The sequence below is a fragment of the Pantherophis guttatus genome, chromosome 2 (genome assembly GCF_059756535.1).
Source record: "Pantherophis guttatus breed Tessera chromosome 2, ASM5975653v1, whole genome shotgun sequence".
Taxonomy (NCBI): domain Eukaryota; kingdom Metazoa; phylum Chordata; class Lepidosauria; order Squamata; family Colubridae; genus Pantherophis; species Pantherophis guttatus.
In genome coordinates, this window is record NC_142064.1 from 140282909 (window position 1) to 140308683 (window position 25775).

General features: G+C 37.3%; 1 protein-coding gene across 4 annotated transcripts in view; it reads left to right on the forward strand.

Annotated features, from left to right (window-relative positions):
* The window catches only part of DIP2B (DIP2 acetate--CoA ligase B (putative)), a 198013-nt gene that overhangs the window by 118840 nt on the left and 53398 nt on the right, over nt 1-25775 (forward strand). For 2 of the 4 annotated variants that reach the window (XM_034412436.3, XM_034412437.3), the window contains exons 3-5: nt 5644-5772; nt 9406-9531; nt 22311-22523. In XM_034412436.3, the coding sequence (XP_034268327.1) occupies nt 5644-5772; nt 9406-9531; nt 22311-22523 (468 nt within the window). The remainder of the gene's footprint in view (nt 1-5643; nt 5773-9405; nt 9532-22310; nt 22524-25775) is intronic. The other 2 variants (XM_034412438.3, XM_087886930.1) reach the window with 1 other exon arrangement.

Here is a 25775-nt window from a genome sequence, read left to right on the forward strand (position 1 = left end):
GTATCAGTAGTCGCTGAGAAAATAAGGAGAGCGAGGATGGCTGCACTACCCCCATTCCACTCTCGCCAAAGGTCCTTGACAAGGGTGACCAATGCCATTTTTGTCCCATAGCCGGACCTGAATCCTGACTGAAAGGGGTCCAGATAATTTGTTTCATCCAAGACCTCTAAAGCTTCCAGGCCACCACCTTTTCTACAACCTTCTGTAAAAACAGATGTCAAACTGGATGAAATTGTCCAGACAGGGGATCCAATGATGGTTTTTTTAAAGAAGGGGCGAATTTCTTTTTAGAAAAACTAGCGCTTTTCTGATAAAATGTTGTATTTTATACAACATGTGTTGTGTCAATAATGTTTATATTGTTTTAGCCTTCATTTTATCAGATTAAAGAAGTGGCTTTTTAGAACATTTTTCCTGTAGAAAGCAAATCTGGCAATTTAAGAAGAATCAATGTATTTACGTATTGACAAACTGAAAGAATAAGCAGGAAACATTATTGTTATGGACAAGAACTTTTTTGGAGTAAAAGTGATGCAGATTTACAAAGGATAGTTTCAGAAACACACCAAAATTGTTTTTGTTAAATCCCTTTGACCAGTTTAAGTAAGACAGACATCTTTTAAGATTAGATGAATCAGGGTAAGTCTAACAAGTGTCCTTTTATTTTTTTTTCTTTTAAGCAAACAATTGTTTTAAATAAGCAAAAAAAAAAAGTGCAATTGTTGTCAAAACACAATTACATTATTTCCTTAGTATACACAGTTTATTTCCATTTGTTCACAACTCTTACCCATTGTCCTCCTTCTGGAAGGGCAAGGCAGTTCCAGCAAATGTAAAAAAAAGGCATTCAAGAGTCAAGTGGTGGGATAAGGCTAATTAATCAAGTCAGAATCCCAGTGAAAATCTGGAATTGGACAATTTTGTATAGTATTGTTAGCACTATAGTAATTATGGTTGTATTAAAAGTTTTAAATTAACAAGATCAAAATCTCATTCCACATGAGAACACCAGATTTGATTTCTTTACAGTTTTGAACATTTTAATAAGATTTTTTTGGGGGGGGGAACTATTTTAAAGATCATTGGGTTTTGCTGTAGGCATACCTTTGTGGGTCCCATTTTGCTGACTCCCAAGTTTTATGGGTCATGGTAATTATTGTGAAAACATATGTCTATGTGTGGTTTAATTTCTTTTTTCTGCCATATCTGTGATTCTTTTGTTGTTATTGTTGTTGTTTTCTAGCAAATCTTGAAAATGCCATTTGGCCTGTCAGCAAAGATTTAATATCTTTTAAATATTTTGTATTTAAAAAATGTACTCCTTTTGGAATGAATGTAAAACTAAGCAGTATAAAAATGAGCAATTCAAGCTGAAATGAACACGTCTGCTCTCCTAGGCCTTGGTAGTCCCCCTATAATTTCCTCATTCTAGCTTCCCATCACAAGCAATATAATTGGTATGCTACAAATAAAATGTTTTATTCTTTGGGGATTTCCAGCCAATTTTAGAACCATATTATTTACCTACATAAAGCAGTTTGATCCCGCTTTAAAATTTCTTTTCTTTTCAAGCAATGTTTAACTGTTAGCAATATAACTGCTAATTAGCAACTATAATGACAGTGGGGAAAAAACTATAATTAACAGTGTTAAGTTCATTGACTGATAGGCCTTAGGTAATTATATGGGGATATAGACAAAGATGTAATGCCTTGACTTACAACTTGCCCTTATACTTAGGACCATTGCAGCATTCCGGCGGTCACGTGATCAAAATTTGGGCACTTGGCAACCAGCATGTGTTTACAATGGTTGTATTATCTCAGGGTCACCATTTGTGACCTTTCCAGTCAGCTTCCAACAAGCAAAGTCAGTGGGGAAAGTTGGATTCCTTTAATGTCTGTGTGATTCATTTAACAGTGACAGCGATTCACTTAAGCAAAAAGGTTGTATAATTTTGGGTGTAACTCCCTTAATGACCACCTCGCTTAGCAGTGGAAATTCTGGTTCGAATTGTGTTTGTAAGTTAAGGGCCACCTATATCGGCAAAACCTGAATATAGTGTAGACACCACGTGTAGTACAGTTACATGTTGTTTGTCCATCATTGATGAAAACGTCTATGGAGATTCTTAGTCATCCAGGTCATGATTGTCCTGAAGGTGGTTTTTCAAGAGGCAACAGGACTTTCTGGTTTTTCTTCGAAGATGTTTCGCTTCTCATCCAGGAAGCTTCTTCAGCTCTGATTCCCCACCATCCAGTCAGAGCTGAAGAAGCTTCTTGGATGAGAAGCGAAACGTTTTCAGAGAAAACACAGAAAGTCCAGTTGCCTCTTGTAAAACCACCTTTGAGACATTGATGAAAACCTTGACACCATCAGTCATGTTAAAACTAAAGATTTTATGTTCTAAAGATGACTGCTCAGGCCAATTCAGGCACAGTATGGTGCCTATTACTGTTGGAATTAACCGCTTACATTGCCACGTTCCATTTCTAGTTACAGTTTTATGTATTTGATGGGGTTTTTTTTCTCTCCAGTTCTTTCTCTTCTATTCCTCTGTCTCCAGATAGTGTCATGTCCGCTATGCAGATTTTTTTGTCTTTCTAATTGACAGTTGTTAAGTCTGGGATGTTAGGTGACGGGGTGCTTGTCTGAATTCTAAAGTTCCCAGTGTGATTTAGCTTCTTCATTTTCTATGACTTTGCCAATGTTTTGGTTCTACTTGATCTTGTTTGCAGGCGAATCGTATTTCTTGCAGATATTCCAATGCAACATTGCTACTACTTTGTCATGTTGTTTTTTTGTAAGTCAGTCTGTCCGATGTTGTTGCAGCAGGTAACTAAGTGGCCCATTTATTTCTTCAGCTTCTTTGCCGGGGATGGCATTTGCTGTCTATTACTGTCTTTTCAATTTTGGCTTTGTATGCATTTGTTCTTAAGGCTCGGCCTTCTACTGCTAGAATTAGCTCCTCCTCTAAAACGATTGAGCTTATGAGGCATGCCAAGCCTGGCCCTCTGCAAAGAAAAAGAAAGAAAGAAAATGCTAATGGCAGCTAAAACATTTGCTTTTGGATTCGAGGGTGCTCTGCGCAGCCTCGGAAGAGCTGCACTCCCTTTGCAGAGCCTTGGGAACACAAGGGCAGGTTTAAAAAAAAAAAAAAAAAATCTCCATGAAGCCACCTCCAGTGTTCCAGCCCTGCCCCAGGAGCATAGGAAAGGAGGAATATTAAGACACCACACCACAATATTTTTTAAAAATTCTTTGCTGATAAAGAACCAAGCCGGATGCCCTCTTGGGAGGAAGAAAACAGCAAAGATCAGTTAGCACGATGATAGGCAGGGCAGTGAGGGTGGCTAGGCTGGAGCCTCCAGGCTTCATTTGGGAGGTGGGGGGTTGGCTACTTCATGCCCTTGGAATCTCCTGAGCATTTGGAGCTTCCTGTGGGGCAGCTCCTTTGAGTGGAAGCTAACCAGTGGTTTGGCCCTTGGGGAGCTTGGCTGCTTCGTGCTGCACTGTTGAAACTTTCCTAGTGATTAAGAGCATAGATGGGAAGGGAAGATAGGTAGGTAAGAGGAGTTATAGCACCACCTCCTGGACAGTAGTAAGTGTGGACAGGCTGGCAAGAGCTAAAACTGTGGTCATGTGACTGCAAGGAGAAACCTACAACGGCTGTAACTTAGAACACAGGTCGTGAGTCACTTCGCTCAGTACTGTCATAATTTTGGTCACTGAACGAACCATCATAAGAGTGGTGCGGTGGTCTACAGGTGGAGCTCTTGCCTCACAAGCAAAAGGCTGTGAGTTCGATCCTAGGTAGAGGCAGATATTTCTCTCTCTGGGCACACTGAGAATATATTTGCTGAACAAAACTCCGCATTGGCAACAGGAAGGGCATCCAGCCATTAAAACACTCCGCTAGTTCCATTCTGTTGCCCTGACTCCACCCCGCCAAGAATTATGAGGTTGTTGAAATGAAGATGATGATGACTGAATGAATGAATCATCATAACTAGAGGATTACTTGTATTAAGATTGTGAAAGTGGGAGTGGAAAAATAAGAATTACCCTTGTGAAATTTAGAATTACAGCAGAAGGGCAGCAGAATTACCCTTCTGTAATTTATGATAAAGTAGCAAGATTTCTTATTCCATTAATTAACAACAGCAACAGTTATTCCCTTGATACTGTATACCTAAATTAAGCTTCCAAAATGCAGGAAACTTGAGTTTATCAAACAAAATAAACATAGTTCACTTCTAATACTAAGAACCAATTCCAAGGCTTGGTATTTGTTCAAAGAGTCCGGATCATTAACTCCATCTATGATTTTTTGCAAATTGCTGTGGCGCTTTGGGGTTCTAATAAAAAAAATAAGATTTGAAAGATCACCCCAATCCTTGAAAAAGATCTTGTTTTTTTTAACCACCTTGTCAGCCTTTATAATGGTGATACAGCAAATTGCCAGTCTTATGTGAAATAATATATCCCTCCTCCTCCGCCAGAATCTTCAATATGTAGCCTGCTTTGCAAATAAAGTAAAGTAAAGTAAAAAATAGCAGGTTGCAATTGTTTACTCAAAAAGGTCTCCAGTTATGAATGACCTTGTTTCTCTTCCTGCACTGAAACAAAGCCATTGTACTGCGTTTAAAAACATTATGTCATGTGCCTTTTGGTGCTAGTATGCTATTATTCTTGTGAAGCTTGCTGGGCTTAGCTTAAAGAGTACTAGGAATTACATTTTAAGGTATTCTGATCCAATTTATAATTGGCTCAAATTGATTATTTTCCTCTGATGAAAGAATATATCATTAAATGTACTACAAACAGCAAAAGAGCAAAGGTCTGCATACTGAGAAGTGTAGAAATTCTCATTGTATATATATCCATACATGGAATATATATCTGTGATTATACAAAGAACCATCAGTATTGTGAAAATATTCTCGGACTGCTGCCTCATGAAGTTATTTGAAGTGCCTTGTCTTAGTCACCTTTTCTGCTTTCTTTACTGAATATTTACTTTCTGTCTACTGAGAATTGTGGCTATATATACCAGGGGTGTCAAACTCGATTTCATTGAGGGCCACATCAGGGTTGTGTGTCACCTCAGGGGCCAGGGTGGGCATAGCCAGGGTGGGCATGGCCAGCTCATTGTCACTCATGTCAGGGGTGCCTGTGGTGTCCCGAATGCTCTGCCAGTAAAAATGGGTTCCTGAGCTCTGTTTTCACCTGCGGCGGCCTCCTCCAGCCCCCTGCCAGCAAAAACAGAGCTTGAGAGGGATACCTGTGGCCCTCCCACGCTCCATTTTCCCTGGCAGAGGCACCATGGGTTGGTGCTTTGCTATTTCCAGGGCAGCCCTGCGGACCAGATCTAAGCACCCTGCTGGCTGGACCCGGCCCACGTGCCTTGAGTTTGACACCCGTGATATATACACTCAAAGGGAGATCTCTCAAAGCATTGTTTCATAGACCTTAACTATTTCAATAAAAGAATGTCATACATTGGTATATGTCAATTTTTAAGTTTAATAAGACTCCATGGTTACAGTGAAACCTGTAGAGTTTGTTAATGTCCTATAATGTCCCAAATATGTCCACTTCAGTTTCCTGACAAAATGTTTTTATTTTTAAATATTCCCACAGGGATTGAAACAGGTTTACAAAAAGAATCCCGCAATCAGACACCAACTCCATCTGCGGTTCCTGCACCATCTTCATCTAAATATCACCGAGGACGCTCTGGGGGAGCCAGAGACGAACGCTACCGGTCTGGTAAGGAAGCCACAAAATCACCTGATGAACTTTGAACCAAATGAACCTTTGTAGCTTTGACTAAACAATAAACAGAAAAATTATTTATGACATGCTGAGGGTGCTACAGGAGGGAGAAAAAGAGAAGGCCAGCTGGGATCATTAGATGTTGGCAAATTATGAATGATAGTGAATTTACTTTGTTTGTGTAAAATAATGTTTAAAATTATCCAAATTAATATCTGTGTCAGCAGGGGAGATTAGAAGAAGAGCTAAAAGCAGCCGTCCGTCTTCTGAGGTCACAAACAGACTCTTCAAATTTGACTGGAGTAATGTTGATGTAGGCTATGGTTAAAAAATATTGAAAGCCTGAGTTTTCCCCTCTCCTGCTTATACCCCAAAGAATTAGGGTGAAAGTAATCTCCATTTATTTCTTTGTTTCCTGGGCTTAAAGCATGTTTTTGTTTTTTAACAGTTTCTCCAAGGTCACCTTTGTGGCTCTGTGTGGTACCCTAATCTAAAGCCTGTTGCATTTTAATTGTGTATAACTGAATGCTATACAATACATGATCAAAACACTTTCAAGGTTATGAGATGTTTTATTTAGTAAATAAATTTAGTAATAATTTACTAAGTACTAATTTCCTTAGTGTCAATTTTAAAAATACCCAACAATATCTGCAGCAACTAGAGTAATATCAAAATGACAGATTCGTGTAGAAGCCTCTCAACAATTGCCCTGCATAGTTACATCCCAATATATGACGCATGTGCATAAATTGTAGCATTTGTGTACTGATACTGTCACATGCATATTAACATTTGTGTCCCCGACCACATGCACATGAATATTTCTACATATGAGCAGCATGCCAAGTCCTTATGGAATAAGTTGCTACATTTTACTTATAACAGAGATCTCAGCTTTGTTACAGTGCCAGATTGACAAACTGATTTCTCAATAGTTTCATATTATACGTGAAAAAAACTTTTATGCCCATTTATATATGTACCTTTGTTTCATTTGAACAAGAGTCCATACTCTTATTACACAATGTAAATATCTTCTTTTCACAATAGTTAGCTAGCTAGCTAGCAAGCATATGGCTTCTCACAGTAAAGATTAACGTTCGCTTCATATGAGAAAAATTAGCATGGTGGGATTCAGCTCACACTGACAGTCTTTTCACTGGTTATGAATATTATGTTTGGAGATTACATAAGATTCTCACGTAAGAGTGACTCTGACATCTTCCATATACTGTTTCCAGCTGCTGTGAAGTAGTAAGGGAATTGGAGTACAGCTACCTGCTGTGGAAAGGTTCACTTTGTACAGACAGAACTTGCATCTTGACAAGGGAGAAGATCCCTCCTCCCCCTTCATGTCCACAGACTTATTTTGAAGAAAATATATGAATAAAAGAAACAGTTTCCTTCTATCCTGAGTTTTTGTAGTCATTACATATTACTGAGGAGTTCTGATCTTCTTGAAATTAGCTTCTTGCTTTAGCTATATTTGAACTTTGGTAAGAATTGAAGGAGTCTCAAAAATAGACCTATTTTCTGCAAGATGAAGGCCTGGTGGCACAATGGTGGCAGAATTGCAAGCTAACTCACTGCTCACTGCCAGGAGTTTGATTCTGAACAGCTCAAGATTGACTCAGTCTTCCATTCTTCTGAGGTCGGTAAAAAGAGGACCTAATTGTTGGGGGCCATATGCAAATACTGCTTCTTTTGTAAACTGCCCAGAGAGTATTGTAAAGCACTATGGGGCAATATATAAGCCTAAATGTTATTGCTATTGCTAAGATGGTGCTCACTTATACTTTTAAAGACTATTCATAGTCTGCAGTGCTTTTATTCTAGTAGTTGGGGCAGAAGAACCTTTCTGCATCAGCTCTCTCCCAAAGGTGGTGTCTCTCCCCCCCCCCCCCTTTTGAGACAGTCATGACCTGGATGATTGAGAATCTCCATAGACATCTGTAACAGTTCTGCTCGTGCTGCAGATGTGCGATTTCCAGATTGGAAATCTGGATGTGGCACATTCAATAAGAGTAGTTCTTATACAAAACAGTTGAAAACCAAATGTTTAAATTCAAGCCAATCTAAGTATTTCAGCAGAGTACAAAATGTATGATACTGTTGAGCAATATCCAGATTTTGCCAAAGTGGATTTGAATAAATTCTGTCCATGTTTAGGACCTGAAATTTCCTAAAATTGAGGGAATTTCTTAGCGTTATTGACATATGAGTAATCTGCAATTGTCGTCAAAGTTCTTACTTTACAAGTGATATTCTTACTTTAGGTACTTCACATAATGTATTCCAATAGCCAATCCATTACTGAAATGTTTATCTGTAGCTATGAATTTGAATCTGTTTCACAGTGGCCAGTCGATATGAATTATATGAAAAGTCACTTTTAGTTACAAATGTATTCAGACCTTTAACGCACAAGTATTTTTTTTTAATCCTACTGGATAAGGTAAACTTTTGCGTCCATATGTTCCTTCTTATTGTGCTCCAGAATGAATGAATGAATCACGTTGTGTTGGTTTCATCTTAGCACTCTGTTATTGTGCTTGTCCAAATGAGTCATATTGAGTAAATGGCACATTTAGCATGAACTCTGTTATTTTTGCATAACCTCCTGCAGACTTTATGACCTTGGTCCCTGTCATCTTGATGAAGTCGTTCTTCTGGAGCATATTGTTCAACAGATTACTGTTGAATTTAAAAACTGTACTAGCCCTTTGAAACCAGGCAGTCAGTTGTGTTAAAATAGTTGTAGATTTATCCAACTAAAAAGCTGTACTTTATCTAACTTTAAGAGATGTGAAGGTCTGTTAACATGCTTTTCTTTATGTATTCTTCAACTATAGTGTTTTCAACTAATATGGATGTTTTGTGCATCTAGACATTTGCGTTTCTGCAAATTCAAACATCTCAGTATGATTCATTTTGTAAAATGGAAATCTTCTAAATATTAATATTAGTGGGGAATATGTCACATTTGTGTGAAACGTTGAATTAGAAATTAGAATTAGAATTAGAAATCAGATAGTGTATGTTTAGCTTTAATTTACATACAGTATACTACATCAGAAATTCCTGCTTCAAGAATGAGAAAGGAAATTATATTCACCACTGAACCTCCATAGTATCAGTCCATGTTATTCGAAAAGATTTCCAATTCTCTGGATCAGTTGGTTAGAGACATAAGAGCTGTAGAAAAGAAGAGTATTTCTAAAGGGGAAAAAAATCTCTGCACACTGCTGTAACCACAATCTTACCATTAAATATGTTTAATAATTCATTTTAGTCATATGAAATTTTCTTCAGAAAAGCATGCAAGTATAAATGTTTCTTGTTTTAAAATATTCTATCCAGTTGATCAACAGAAGTTCATATTCTGTGAAATCAGCGAAGCTTTCAGAGACACTATGTCAATTTGTGTAGGATGTGCCTAAAATAAATTAAATGATACAACTTTGTTCAGTTTCTGTTGTTAGCAATTGTATGCTTAACCTTGCTATATATATGGCTTCATGATCAGTTTGCTAAATGGCTATAAAAGGATACCTCTGTTTTAGACCTATGATTAAACGCTCTGCTCTGTTCTTATTTTCTTACGGATTTGCATCTATTTTTCAGACATCCATACAGAGGCAGTGCAAGCTGCATTGGCAAAACATAAGGAACAGAAGATGGCCTTGCCTATGCCCACAAAAAGGCGTTCTACGTTTGTACAGTCTCCAGCTGATGCCTGCACGCCTCCAGGTTAGAAATCAACTGGGAACCAATTGATTTCCTTTCTGAGAACTTGCATTTGTACTAACTCTTTGTTTGATGAATGAGTCATATTTAGAAAAATATTTTTTTACATATGAAATATGTACCTTCTTTCCCTTTAAATGAAACTTTATGAACTCCAACTTCTTTTCTGCTTTTAAAATATTTTTCACCTTTTGAAGATTGCTGTCTCCCCAAATATACTTTGTTTGCTTTAACAAGTCTCTCAAGTGAAATAGAATGTATATATGTCATTTATTTTATTGATCCAGAATGTTCCTAACAATGTGCATGGAAGACATATCTACTGTTACTCTCATCAGAATAGATTTCATTAATGTGGAGGGATTCTGTGTTGCAGAATTGAGATTCCATACACACTTCTCCGGATAATATACCTGATATTATCTTTTTTAAAACGGTCATTGCTAGTGATTGAGTGGTTGATATGTGAAATAGATGAATGGAGATTATTGTTCACAGAGAATGTGGCATTCCCTATTTTTTGAGATTTCCAATCAACACAGCCAATGAAATAGCTTCAAATCCTGTTGCTGTAAGACTGACGGCACCTTCCTCTTGTCAGTTGGAAACATGAATGAAGAGAGGAATTGTGTTAAATGTGTTTCTACTTGTGCCTTTTCTTTATTCCTAGGTTTTTTCTCATTCAAATAAAAGCAAAGACCAAGTGGCCTTGATTTCCATATCCAATTGATTTCTCATGTTCCCAAAGAGTGCTGTAGAAATGTAATGAGTAAATAGCATATCGGGAGCAAATGTCCTGTCTTTAGTTTACCATACAGTTAGGCAAGATAAAAGTATCTGCTTTCTTAAATGGCAATGGATTGGAAAGGAACTGGTCTCCTTCACATCTGCCCCTCCCCCTCCCCATGTCTATCACCAGTCTTTAGAAGGATGGGAGGAATACTACCATACCATCACTACTTATTATTTTCCAGATACTAGTCCCTAAACAAGTTTGCAGTTAGGTTAATCACTTTTTAGCATGCCATTATCCCTAATGTACAAGCATGTATATGCCTTCACCCCCCCCCCCCGGTGGAAATCACTATAGATTACTGTTGGTATATTTGAGAACATATCTTAACTGCACCATTAACCGAGGTTTTTCATTGTCACAATTAGCATTCCCCTTCACTCTTTTCAAGGAACGCTGTAGAAAGGGTGATAGGGCTTAGCTTCGAGGCCCTGGGTGAAGCAGTTTAGATGGGCCCTTTCAGGTTGGGTTTGGGCTGAACTGTATTATTGTTAGAGCATTGGTTGCACTCATTGATGACCTTTGGAGAGGTCAGGATGGAGATGATACATTCACCCTGGATTTCTCTGTTGCTTTAGATACCATCAACCATGATATCTTTTTGGACTGGTTCTGGGGTTACGATCAGGGTCACTGTTTTACAATAGTTCTTTTCAGTGGTGAAATCTGAACCAGTTTGCCACTGGTTTGCTGGCCGTGCATGTGCGGTGCGCGCCAAACGTACACTTCGCACAGAAAAAGGAAGCTTGGGAAGGTAAGTAGAACAGCAATGGGGGGAACAGCTGTGCCACGCAATTTAGATTCACTAGAAAGCAGGATTTCCTGCTTTCTAGCAATTTTAAATCGCGCGGCACAGCTGACCATTGGAAATACCAGTTCAGAGGAACCAGTAGCTTTATTTTACTACTGGTTCACCCAAACCGGTAGTTTTTATCACTACCGGTTCGCCTGAACCGATGCGAACCAGTAATATTTCACCACTGGTTCTTTTTCTTCCTCTGAGGCCAGTTCCAGTTAGTATCAGTGAGGAGGGAGATCTCATGAGAACTCTTGCCTCTATTACATTGGCCTGAAAGACCTGATTATATTACATTTTTAGATACATATACACTGAGGTTGGAAAATGGTGTTGATTTTCCTGCAGAAGATGGATGGTCAGCAAACTGCAATGCTGCAGGTATTCTCCAGAGATGTTTGTGGCCTTGTGTTATGAGAACCGAAATGTGAACCAGGTCTTTTCTGCAGGTTTTGGCAACAGATAAGAACAATATAGAGAAAAGAGGTCATGTACAAAGTAAGACTGCAGCATTATGAATCTCCCCTTAGGTTGAGAAGAAAGTATAGCTTCAGACCAGGGTGAGAGTTGACTATATTTCTAGCCCTGCTTTGGAGTATCATCGTATCTCCAGATTGGGGCCTATTAGTTTACTTCTGGTCACAAGGAAGTGCAGCAATAGAGATGGTAGGCAGGCAAGTTATATGATTATCAAAATTGAATATATTTTAAAATGCAAAACCTCTTAAGAGACAAAGGAGTGGTATATCATCTGTGGAATTTCTGGTTTTCATATTAGTATAACAGCTCTGACAACTGTATTTGAACATTGTCAAACAAAAAAAAGAACCAAACAAACCCAGGCCTTTTTCTATTTGGAAAGTGCAGATCTATTGCAAGCTGAGACTTGCAGAGTAGGCACTGTAATACTCCCTAGCTCAATGGCCTACTTACTTCCAGGACTCATGATTCTTGGCTTCTTAGAAAGCATGTTTCTCAGTCACAGCTGATTGTAAAAACTGAACAGTGATTCATGTTCAAAAAGACACTTTATAAATGTATTTTAAACAGAACCAAGTTTAAAAGCAAAAGCTGAATTCATTACTTCTTATTTACGTATTTAAAACATTTACATAGCCACCCAATCTATTTCAAACTTTGGGTGGCTTCCAATCAAGAATTAAAACAATAGCAACAATAAAACAGCATAAAAACAGTATCAAAACTATTAGAACCATAAATGTTAAAATAGCAATAGCACTTAGACTTATATACCGCTTCATAGTGCTTTTACAGCTCTCTCTAAGCGGTTTACAGAGTCAGCATATTGCCCCCGACAATCTGGGTCCTCATTTAACCACCTCGGAAGGATGGAAGGCTGAGTCAACCTTGAACCTGGTGAGATTTGAACTGCCGAACTGCAGCTAGCAGTCAGCTGAAGTAGCCTGCAGTACTGCACTCTTAACTATTGCACCACCTCGGCTCTAAAAACAAAAACCTGATTGCCACGACAAGCTTCCGTCATGAAGTTACCTTATCCTATCCCAGCACTTGGGAAGGAAAAGCCAGGTCTTTGTTGCTTTTCAAAAGGCCAGGAAAGTAGAGGCCTGGCAAACCTCAGGTTATAGAAATAGGAAGGAATTCAAGCTCCTTCCCAAAGTTGGTTTGGTTTGGTTTCCTACTCCATGGAGACATAACAGGTGTTGTGGCTCAACATAGGAAAAGCTGGAGTACCTCATACATGCTTAAAGGCGCTTTACTTAAGTCATACTCTCCAGATGCTTTAGACCTCAGTTCCCAGGCTTCCTAGCTAGCATTATTTTTGGCATTAAGAATTTTACAAGCTGAAGCATTCGAAAGACGGGAAGTTGAGGAAAATAATTCAAGATGAAATTTTGGTTTATAGTCCATTTAGTGGGAGAATAGGATTAGGGAGTGTCAAAGACAAACTGTCATCCTATGAATGTTGACTTAGAAGGAAACCCATTAAGCTCAATAGTGTTTGCTCCCAAGGAATTAGCCATAGTTGTCTATTTTGGGATTAAATAATAGTGACACACTAAAAGGCAATGCTGGTATCTAGATTAAACTGCAAATAAGTGACATTGACTATGTATGTTCCTTTTTAATTCAAATGTAATACTATGGTATCACTATTTACTGTGAAGTGACTGTTATAGAGGAGCTTCATTCAGATTTTAAAGCAGAAGTATAATAATGTTGTCTACTTTTTTTTTCTTCCCAAGAATGATTTCTCAAAATATCGCTTCCACAAACATACTAGCAATGTTTAGATGTACATGCTTATTTGAACAGTTTTTCTCACCTATGAATGTCAACAAATCTATATTGAAGTTAAGAGTAACTAACGAATATGTATAAGAAATAGTCAGGCTGGCTTCATTTCAGGATATAAAACCAAATTGGTGTCATGTTAATTGGAAAACAAAATCTTCCAGGTTAGTGGCCAGTGTGAAACAGAAGCTCTGTTTTGCAGTGAATTTATTTGTTTGTTTGTTTGCCATGATGCTCAAAATAAATAAAAGTTTGAAACCCTGTTTTATAGTATTCTTATAGCAATTCAGATGCTTTTGAGAACTGCTCTAGCTGTATACAGACTTGCTTTGTTTATTGCTCCTCAGTACTCTTGATTTTTACTAAGGGTGTACAAAAAGTTTCACATTGTACCATCCCAAATTCAAGATTCAAGGCAAACAAACTGTTTGCATTTGATGGAGGCTGCCTCTCATTTCAAAAGTACAGTACTTTGAACTTAATACAAGTGTTTCAGATTGGAAATGATACATATTTCCAATTTTTGTATACCGCTAGTATTTTTTTTAATTTATGTTGTTATGCTTCTCTTCCTTGTGAATATAGATTGTGTCAATTTTCTTGTATGATTTTGAAGAAATAATCTCCTTCGTTAAATACCTTAGTAATTTTGCTGATATATAAACCTGTACGTATTTTTTATTATGTACAAGTCACCCTGAGACCATAACAAATCTTAAAAATTTCTCTTGTTTGGATCAAACGTAGACTATTGCATTTGTTGTATGTGGGGGGCAGGGGGGCGGGCAGATTTGCAGCATGTAGATCAGTTTGGAGGTTCCCAAATTATTCATGTGTGATCTAATTGTACAAATATTCAGATTCTTTCAGAAGGCTTGAATTACAGCTTTCTTATTTCTCTTTGTAAGCCTGAATTCATTCCCTAATGTCATGAGGTTATATTACTTCATCCTCTCCATTTGTAGGAGTCCATTGTGTGCCTTTCATATTATAAGATATGTCAAGCAACACATGAACAAACAACTACATATGTAACAAAGATTCAAGGTCAAAGTACATTTCATTCTCTCCCCCCCCCCCCAATATATCTATCCATCTAGTCCATCTTGCATTGTGCTTTATATTAAAGTAGAATGCTGTGTATATACTAAATAAATAGGACATGAACTATTTCCAAAAGCCAGCCTGGTATAGCTAGATTTAGCAGTGGATTCGAGATTTCATATCTTGTATAAGTGGAGTGAAAAAAATGTATTGTAGCCTGTGCCAGGAGTAACCACAATAGTTGACTGTGGGTCAATTCACATATAACAAAAACTTTGATTCGCCAATCAAGAAATACCAGTAAACTTCCAGCTTTCTTCCATATCTCACCTCCTTCTCACTCATGGGGAAGAGAATTTATGAATTTTAAAGAAACAATGTACATTTTTTGGAGATTCAAAACTAAGGCTCCATGTGGTTTCACAGAGACCATGATCTAAAAGCCCACCCCAAAGTTATCTGAATAGTAATATGACTAAAAGAAAAATAATTAAATATTGCTTATATATAATTAAACTTATTATTATCATTTTGGGAATGAGTTGCATTATGCTTTGACTCTTTTATTTATTTTGGTATAGTGTAAAAATTCTCAGATAACTTTCTCAACTGAATTTGTTGATTATATGCCATCAAATTGGTGTTGACTCTTTTTTTCAGGATGATTTGTTCTTCAGGTTTTCCAACTGTGTACCTTCAGGTTTTTCTGACCCATCAGGTCTTCCAGTGGTGTATGTATATCACTACAGTGATTCAGTCACTCCACCTTGCTGTTGGTCTTCCCTCTTTCCTTCCACCTTTCCAATATTATAGACTTCTCAAGAGAACTAGCATTCACATGTGTCCAGAGTATCTTAACTGGAGCCTGGTCATTTGTGTGAGTGACAACTATGTACTGTGATCCATTTGTTTCTTGGCTATTCATGGCATTCACAGAAGTCTTTTCTACCACTGAGTTCGAAAAGGGTAAATTACCTATGCAATTTTTAACTTTGTTGGTATAGATACATTATGTTGCCTGGATATTTTTTTTCCCAAGGTGTTCACTGCTACTCTTACCATGTGGTACTCTGTGACATGTTTCTTAACTGCTAGTTTCTTTACTGCTGATAGTCCTAAAAGACAGAAGCTATCTACCACTTCAGTTTATTCATTGTCAGTTCTAACGCTGGTTGTCATTAGTTGCTCTTCTTTATATTTAATCTTAGTCTTATTTGTTCACTGTGTCCCTAGATTTCCCTTGCTAGAACTTGCATCTTCAGCCATCAATCGTGTCATAGTGCAGCTTATTTATGTTTCTTCCTCCAATTTTAAAACCATTTTAATCTCTTAGAATCCAGCTTCTCTCAATATGTTTTCACCAGATCAAATCTAAGCTTATTTCCTGTCCTGATGCAAATAAAAACAAATAGCAGGAGGCAGATCTACAATTCAATTTTAAGTATTTGGAGAAAGGTAAATGTGATAAAGATGAATTAAACTGCAAGGATGATTCACATTTTGCGAGACCTTCTTAGGTTTATTCCACCATGTTATTTTTAGTACCTTTACAGGCAACAGCATTCTGTGAGATTTTCATGCCACAAATTAGATTTACTTGTTGGAATAGGTAGTTTTTAATTTCTCTACTTTCAGGGTTATCATTGGGCACTTGGTCATCTGCTGAAATGAAGAACTTGAGAATTCAGCTCCTATTGAGAATTATTGTTTGACCCTATTAAAATCATGGCAAATATCAGGATTCCTGCCTATGAAAGGATCAGCTGCAAATACATATGGAAAATGTTAATAGAATAGAATTTTCATTCTTATGTAGTGGGAAAATATATTTTTACTTTTTACTTTACTTTTATTTAATTTGTATACCGCCCTTCTCCCAAAGGACTCAGGGCGGTGAACAGCCAACAATAAAATAGATACATACAAAATTTAAAAAGCAGAAATAAAATCGAATTAAATAATTTGGCCCAGACAGATTAAAACCCCAATCAATTTAAAACAGATTTAAACTTTGAAAATTAAAAGATATTAAAAATATTAAAATATTAAAATTGTTTAAAAATTGTTTTAAAAGAGGGAGAAAGTTAGGCCAGGCCCGCCTGGTGAAATAAAAAGGTCTTTAGAGCACGGCGGAAGGTGCGCAGATCCGGGATTTTTTGCATAACAATCGTACATAATTTTTTCCCTCTGAAATAATAGTTTTGAATGTCCTGTCCAGATAAACCACTGCAGGGTGGCTTTAAATAATATGAAATTAACTTTCAGTGAAGTTTATTCAAAAAGAAAATTGTTCTGTATATGTTGTACACCACAGAGAATATTTAGTAAAGGTTGGTTCCAGTTTCCATTCTATTGAATATGAAACTCTCTGTATTAAAGATTAATATGTTCTTCTTTGCTACATGCCTATTATTTGAAATCTATCAATAATACAGATTTTTTCAAGTAGTACGGTGGAGTTTGACTCAAAGAATTATAATACAACACTGGACAGAGACATACACAATTATACAATGGATTGTTGAACTATTGTCTATCAGGAGTTTTTGATAAAGGGACAAATAATTTCAAGCAATATGATCACAATTGAAGTGTGAGAGGATATCTGTTTATATCATAATTTTCCAGGATTTCTTTTTCCTCCGTATCCTTTTCATTACTATTATGATTATTAAATTTGAAGTTGGTGAGAGAAACTATAATTGACTTAAAATCAAAAACTTTCTTATCCAGGGAAACCAAAGAGGAAGAAAGCAACATATAAGTTTAAAGTTGGCTGCTGATCTTTTTTAACTTTTAAAATGATGCTTTTATTAGATTTAACAAAATTAAATTTACTAATTTAGTCTTGCCTAGCATAGCAAAAAAAAAAAAAAAAAAAAGCGAGAGGATAATTGTACTTTTACATTCAGCCATACATTGTCTTTGCCAGCTCTAATTTTATTCCACAGCATTGATTGTTTTAATGTTTAATTATTTATATGGCCTCTTTTTTTTAGTAGCTCAGTTATATAATCCTGCAAAATATGCATATGCAATTAACTTTGCAAAAGTGTTTGCTAGTCTTGACATTTAAAATGTAGTATTTTGTTTTGCTCTGCAACAATAATTATCATTTTCTTTAATGTCTAAATTCAAAATGTGTGGAACCTGCTATTCGGGGAAAAGAACATTCCAGAGAACGCTAGAGTCTTCTGTTGCTTCTCCAGACCACACTAATGTAGCTGTTCTTCAAGTGAAATCAATCCTGCAAATGGACATGGGCCTCCATGTTGAACATGTGGTCCAGTCCAGCCCCATTTCTATACCATACTCCAAAAATAAGAATCCATTTCTGGTTGTGGGGTGAGGTTCTTTAAAATCCCAGGCCATCTCCAGAATGGGATTGGAATGGGCTGGAAGAGGAATGGAATGTTCTGAACTTATTTGGTACTTGGGCCTATATTAATTTTAGATCCCACTGCTTATCAAATGAAGGCAGCAGCCAGCTCATTTTCCTATCCAGAGAATAGTTTTGAATGTACTAGGAAAAACAATGTGTTCCTCAGGATCAGATTAAATCATTTTTCTTTCTAGCATGCTATTTTATATTCTATTGATGGAGAGGAGAAATTCACTATTCTTCTTGCACTAATTAATCAGTTTCCGTGCAATGTTGGCTTGGAATCTTGTTGTCACTCAGGAGAACCTTAAAATGTTTGTTGATCAGATGGTAGTTACTTGCAATAAGTGGAGCTCATTTTTACTTTTGGACATAATACAGGCCTCAAATTAGATTTTGCTTAGATCCATTCCCACTCAATCAGGTTTGAATGTATGTTTTTAATAGAGGCCAGGAGGATATATATTTTTTTTAAAAGTTATTTGATGATCTATCCCTAAGGCTTCATTGACATTCTTTGTCTTGGTTCTTCAGTCTTTAAGAGAGAATATATCAGATGAGCTGAAAAGCTATAAGCTTTGCTATTTGAACACTCTTAGAAGGAGCAATAAAGTTTTTTTTATTTTGTCTCTCAATCTCATTAATGAAAGAGGAAAATCAATGATGGGTAATGATCCCTATTGGTTTGAGAGGAAATCGAATAAGGATCTGGAATTGGGGGAGTTCTCTATGACTCCTTTGTCAAGGTCAGATCATGTTCTGGTAGTCATAAGATTCTCTGGTGCCATCCCTCACTGAGAGAAGAATAATCTCCCAGTGGTCAGAGGTCATTGAAGAATGAACTCAACTGAACATAGGTGAAAGCTGCTATTAAGTCCTATCTTATGGTGGTAAAGTGATGAAGTGACAGTACTTATCTGGCCTTATTGTGTTCACAATCTGTGAATCCCAATATCCTTGTTCTGGGTGACCCAAGCCCTTCTAGTGCAGATCAGGAACTAGGCAATTTACTTATAAAATTGTGCTGGGGAATTTTCAGAGCAAGTGTCAGACAAAAATCACTTGAATTTTTCCCAGTTAGATGCCGGCTTTGGTACAGGTCCCATAGAGGTGCTTGGAGGAAAGTACTTGCCCAGTTGTTATAAAGAATGGTTTGAATCTGTTGGGCCTGAGGAAATGGATAGGATCCTTATGACTGTGAGCTCAGCCACTTGTTCATTAGACCAGTTCCCCTCCTGGTTGTACAAGCTTGCCCAGGGAGTGACATGTACTGTACAGTAAGGTGGGTTCTAACAGTGGTGAATTCATCCTTGAGAAATAGAGTTGTTCCTTTACCTTGTAAGGAGGTTTTGATTTGTCCCCTTATCAAGGAGTCATTGATAGATCTCACTATACTGGACAACATCTGTACAGTGTCTAACCTACCTTTTTTAAAGGAAAAGTTGTGGAGAAGCCGATTGTGCAGCAGGTTCAGCAGGCCCTGAATGAAGCAGATTATCTGGGCCCCTTTCAGCCCAGATTCAGGTTTGAACATGGGACAGAAACAACATTGGTCATGCTTTTGGTTGATCTGCATCAGGAGCGAGTTTGGGATAATGCATCCATCTTGGCGTTTTCTTGACTTCTTGGTGGCTTTTGACCATGGTATCCTTTTGGATCGGTGCCATGGGCTGGGAGTGGGTGGCACAGTATTGGGTTGGTTCTCTTTCTTCCTACAGGACTGATATTGGTTGATGTTGATTGGGAGTGAAAGATCATGCAAACAGTATGTGGGCTCCCTCAGAGTTTGGAACTCTCTCCACTCCTATTTAACATTTATATGAAGCCCCTGGGTAAGATTGTTCTCCATTAAGGATGAGTGAGCATACTGATAATACTTAATTATTTCATTTCTGCCCCTGGTGAACTGAGTGATGCTGTGGATGTCTTATGCCAGTGCCTGAAGGCTGTAAGGGTCTGAATGGGAACAACAGGCTTTAACTGATTGTTGGCAAGATTGAGTTTGGGTCTTAAGGCCTTCCAAATCTGATATTTTGCTATCTTTAGTGCTGGATAGGTCCCACTGTCCCAAACATACCAGTGCACAATCTTGCAAGTATGAAAGTCCAATTCTCCTTGCCCTTGCCTTGGTAGGTGATAACTTGGGTAGAATTCCTCCTGAGCCTTTTGCTCCACCCACTATGAAGCTGTGGATTATGCTTATCTGACCATTCCCTAGACAGCACCTGTTCGCCTGGTCTCCCAAGGTCATTCCCTCATACCATTACATTATCTGAGAAATTAGTCTTATTTCTGATATCAGTGCATGTGCCCAATGTCTTGGCTTCCTGAAACATTTATTATCTTAATAGTATTAATATAGTGTCATCCTCTTTCTGGCTTTTTTTTTTTTTTTTTTTTGGTCAAATGAGATTTGTTCAGGTTGCTGGGCAAGAGCCATGGTGGTGAAGTAGTTAGAATGCAGTACTACTACTTCTGCTGACTGCTGGATGCTAGCAGTTCAGCCATTTGATTCCCACTGGCTCAAGGTTAACTCAACCTTCCATCCTTCTGAGGTCGGTAAAATGACCCAGATTGTTAGGAGCAATATACTGACTCTCTAAACTGCTTAGTGAGGGCTGTAAAGCACTGTGAAGTGGTATATAAGTCTAAGTGCTATTGCTGGCAATATTAAAAGACATCAGATTCCTGTTAAGGGAGACTTTTTACTAATAGCTGGATTTTGTTATTGAGTTTTCTTTTTCTTTTTCTTTTTCTTTTTCTTTTTCTTTTTCTTTTTCTTTTTCTTTTTATTTCTTTCTTTCTTTCTTTCTTTCTTTCTTTCTTTCTTTCTTTCTTTCTTTCTTTCTTTTTTGCAAAGACTTGTTTCAGTTGCCACATGATACTGATAATATGTTGCTTGCTTTAATACTTTTCACATACGATTTGATATATTCTTGGTTTGAGATTCAACAGTAACTTTATGTGGGTCCTTTCTGGATTATCTTATCAAAGCAATTTGCTTGTGAGAAATTACTGCATGCATTTAGCTGAATATGAAGATCCCAACTGACAATTCAACATTTCTCAATTTTTTCTGAGTGTGTTAGTATTTATTCACAGGTTTATATTTTTAAGAAAAGCTGCCCATTTCCATTCATTTTTTTTTCCAGTGGAAAGAGCTGTAGTTTAGTAGCAGAAAACTTGGTTTTTCATGTGCAAAATTTGCTCTTTAGTTACTGATATTTAGGTTCAAGTACCTGAAAAACCTGAGTTTGTGCCATTCGGGAGAGATGTGTGGATGGATCAGTGAGGTGACTTATTATAAGGCAGTAGTCATGCATTCCAGCTCTATAAGGCAAGCAGGATAGTCACCATTACCTCATCTCTGTTCTAGGTGAAGGTGATAGGACGATTGTTTTAAATTTAGATGTGCACAGATAAATTACCTTCCTCTTTAGGCTCCTGATTACATTACTCTTGCTTCTCTAGTTTTTAAATGTTTATAATGATTGATGGAGAAAAAAGAAAAAAAATATAGGTCTGGAATAGGGGAAAGTAAGTAAATGTTTTTAGCAATTGCTCTCAATATCATGGTGAGAGGGCTGAGATGAAAATAGCTGTGGCTTCTCATCTTTGTCAAGAATGCATCAGGATCAAAATAATAATATCCATTAGGAAAAATGATTTTTTTAATCAACAGGGGACTGCAAAAAGATGTCTGGCTTTCTTTTCTTTGACTCAAATGACTACCACTTTAAAGTTCTGAGTTTGTATAAAACAATGAGATTATTGATGTACTGAAGGGCCAACTGTGACATATTTACATGCAGAAATATATGCATACTTTTGTGTGAAAGATTGCACAGGTACATAGATTAACAGATTGAATACTCCTAAGTATTAATCATACTGCATAGATAGTTGAATACTACAGCACTTCTTTGTAACAATATTTATGATTCCACAATATAGCCAGCATTTTATAGTACAGTACTGGTGTTGTTTTGTATTAAAAAAAAATGGGATGGATGGGAGGAATTCTTCAACATATACATCTTCAGTATGTAAAAGAAGTTTTACGTCCTCTGTGTTCATCTGCAAATCAATAATTATAGACCATATGAAATTTCCCAGAATGTCTATTCCCAAACAAATGTTCAGATATGGGTTGATTCCGATGTTTTCCATTTCAGAATTGTTAATGGTTGGGGAAAACTGCAGCCAGGTTCCATAGCATGCAATTTGCAGGGTGATGACTACAAGGCTATTTTACCTGTGAGAGTTGGGTGTATGGATATTTTTCTGGTGGGTTTTCAACAATTTTACTTGCTTTTCCTTTGCGGTAAGGAACAAGCTGGCCCAAGTTGGTGGGCTTGCTAACAGCTTCCTTCCATCTTGACCCATGCTTAGTGCACTCTGCATTGGGTGGTACGGAGCCTTTGCCAGTGTTTCCTCGGTTGCAAAAAGAGCATGTTAAGTGCAGTGTGCTTCCCTTTTCTGATCCCACACAGACACGTCTTCTGCCTCCGAAGATGAAGGTTCGCTCAGGCGCCAGGCTGCCCTATCTGCTGCATTGCATCAGAGCTTACAGAATGCTGAGTCATGGATCAACCGATCTATTCAGGGGTCATCCACATCTTCATCAGCATCTTCTACACTATCCCATGGAGAAGGCAAAGGGACCAGTGGGTCACTAGCTGATGTATTTGCCAATACTCGAATAGGTAGGAGCTGGGGTGGGTGGGATATGAACTTAAAACATTTTGAATATTTATTTTTCTGTAAAGCTTTAGAAATCTCCCCGATGTCAAAGCTCAAATTATTTCCAAACTTTTTCTAGAAGTCTGGCAATGTTAAGCATGATTTTGGAGAAAGGACTCCATCGGAAGAGAGGGAAAGAGAAAGGGAGAAGCCTTTTGTCATAATCACCATGAAACATTTGCACAGCAGCCTGGCTATTTTTTATTTTTTTTTATGCCACTGGTGTTTCTGATACTTGGAGCTGCTCTTTATAGCCGGTCATTTCACTTCCAAGCCAGCAGAAGAGAGTATAATAATCCACATGTCCTGTGTTATTGTAGATGTCCGCCCCTTAATCAGTCAGAGACATTGTCCTTTTTAAAAAATCTATCGGACAAATGCCACAATGAGTGACATTGTGAGATCACAGTAGTGAGATCTTAGGGAGAAAAAAAGTCAACTTTATCACTCTTATCACCAGGAAGAAATTTTATACCTCTCCAGTGACTGAGTCCTAGTATACAAAACAGGGGTTTTTTGTTTTTTTGTTTTTTGTTGTTGTTATTGATCTCAGGTCTTTCCAAGAAGGAAAGTAGGAAACGGCCCACCTGTCTTTAGTAAAAAAAAATTTATATTGCTTTTGGGGACCCTGAATCATAGGCCCTGAGCTTCCTAAAGTAGCCCCACGATGAGAGAGGCAGCAAATAAATTTAACAAACAAATAAATTTTCCCCAGCTCAGTAGTACATATTTGTTGGGGCATGTATAGATTTGGATACCCCAGGCTCAGTTTTTTGATGCTCTGAGGTGCTCCCTGCCGCTGGTGCTGCTGTGTGAAATTTTGTAGGGTTTGTTTGGCTCCATCATACGTGTTTCTGTATTAATGTGTCCCAAACAATATTGTTGCATCTCAGGGGGGTGCCTGTTTCTTTGTGTGCTGTCTGCTTTGGCTTAATTGATTTCAGACAAGCATTGTATAAATACTTGGTGTCTCTTAATTGCTGCTTTTTATTTCTTTCAATCTATATGTTGCTGCTGTCTTCCTTCCTTCCTTCCTTCCTTCCTTCCTTCCTTCCTTCCTTCCTTCCTTCCTTCCTTCCTTTCTTTCTTACTTACTGGGATGTGACTCATTTTCTAAAATGGAAAACTTTTTTGGGGGGAGGGGGTTACCTATTTAAAAGTCCATCACCATAAACCACGCTTTCTTCAAATAAAGAGATTCTCATTAAAATGTTAACTCATGGCTATTCAGTTGTTGAATAACTGATGTCTCAAATTGATGTTATAAAATGCACCTTTTTCTTTTGTAAGAAACATGTTAGGAATATTAAGAACAGCTAATGAAAAGCGAGGTTTCCAGTAATAACATTGCATTTGAATATTTAAAAAAATACCAATATTTGTAGCTCAAGAGTTACACTGCCAAGTTCTTGGTATTCTCTGAGCTTAGTTGTTTGCTTGCAATCATTTCATTACCGAACTGGGTACTGTAATATTATATATGCTGCATATAAATGACAGAAAACCGCACACTCACTCGCACTGATGATGTTGTCTAGTTGAGTAATGAAATGTCTGCAAGCAAACAAACAAGCTCAGAGAGAACTAAGAACTGCACAATACAGAGACAGGTACTAGTCATCACCTATAAATATAAGAACATTCTAAAATGTTAGGGCATTTTCACATTTATAAAAGACAGTCATGGTTAGCCTCAAAACAACAGAACCTAATTTAATTGATAAACACAACTCACAGAGTTTAGTTTAGTTTAGTTTATTTGATTTGTATACCGCCCTACTCCCGAAGGACTCAGGGCGGTGAACAGCCAACAATAAAATACATAAATACACAAAATTTAAAAACCCGATAAAATCAAATTAAATTATTTGGCCCAGACAAATTAAAATACCCCAATAATTTAAAAACAGATTAAAATTTACATATTTAAAAAGGGAAGAGATTAGGCCAAGCCCGCTTGATGGAATAAAAAGGTCTTCACAGCACGGCGGAAGGAGCGCAGATCCGGAGACCAGTGGTTAAAAGAAGAGAAACTGATTGCTCACTATTTTGAAAAAAATTCAAGCAGTAAAAATCCCATTTTTGGTTTGACATGTTTCTAGGTCTCTGAAGTATAATGTAATATCTATATATGTATAAGATACTTGTTCTTGGAGGTATCAAGTTTCTAGTTGTAGTTCTAGTTCTAGTTCTAGTTCTAGTTTCTAGTTCTAAAGTTCTGAAGCTTTTCTGAAAGCTCGTTTTCATACTGCTTTGGTGGCTGTGTGCCAAATTCAGCACAGATTGACCAAAACTGAATTCAGTGGGTGTTAGTAACAGCAGCAGCAAATATGAAATTATTTCCCCACAGACTGACATTATCTGATTAAACACTGAGTTTCTTTCTTCTAACCATTGCACACAAATGAGAACTGACTCTTGGACAAAACTGAAGTAGAGGCTATTAGTGATCCGAACACTTTTGAAAGGTTGGCTGAAAAGACTGACATTAATTTAAAAAGTGCAACAGTGAAAATCTGACCCTGTTTGAAAGCAGGATGATGTTTCTATTTTATATTTATGTTTCAGTCTATATATTGGAGAGGGACTCTTTACTGTCCTTCAGTTCCTTATCCTAGTGAAAATATGCATCTACATTTAGAAATCCAAAACAATTCAACATTAAAATGCAGAAAGCAACTCAGCAAGATACATATAATACACGTTCTGTCCCTCTCAGTAGTTGTACGCTTAGTGACTAATAACATTGGTGAGCATAACATTCATTAACAAAGTGAATTGTGTACGAGCTTTTAATTGTGTGGCTTATGATACATGTGTGGATATAAATGAACTTGTATTCTTTGTATATTCCAGTGCTGTAATCAGAATATGCTTCCTACAGAAATTGAATATTTGGCTTCTAATGTTTATATAATCTATTATAATACTATATAGAGAAATGTAATCTGTATAATTATCAATTATTAGTAGTGTATATTTCTTTTCTTGTGTTCAATCACGTCCAGTTCTTAGAGATTGCCTGGAAAAGTCCCTGCAGTTTTCTTGTCGAGGTTTTTCAGAAGTCTTTTGCCATTGGCTCCTTCCAAGGACTGAGAGAAAGTGACTGGCTCAAGGTCACCCAGCTGGCTCTCAGCAGTGTATTAGAAACAATTACGTTTCAATTCAGTAGAAGGAAAGAGAATGATATAAAAGTGTAGAGAAGCTTTGTAGTA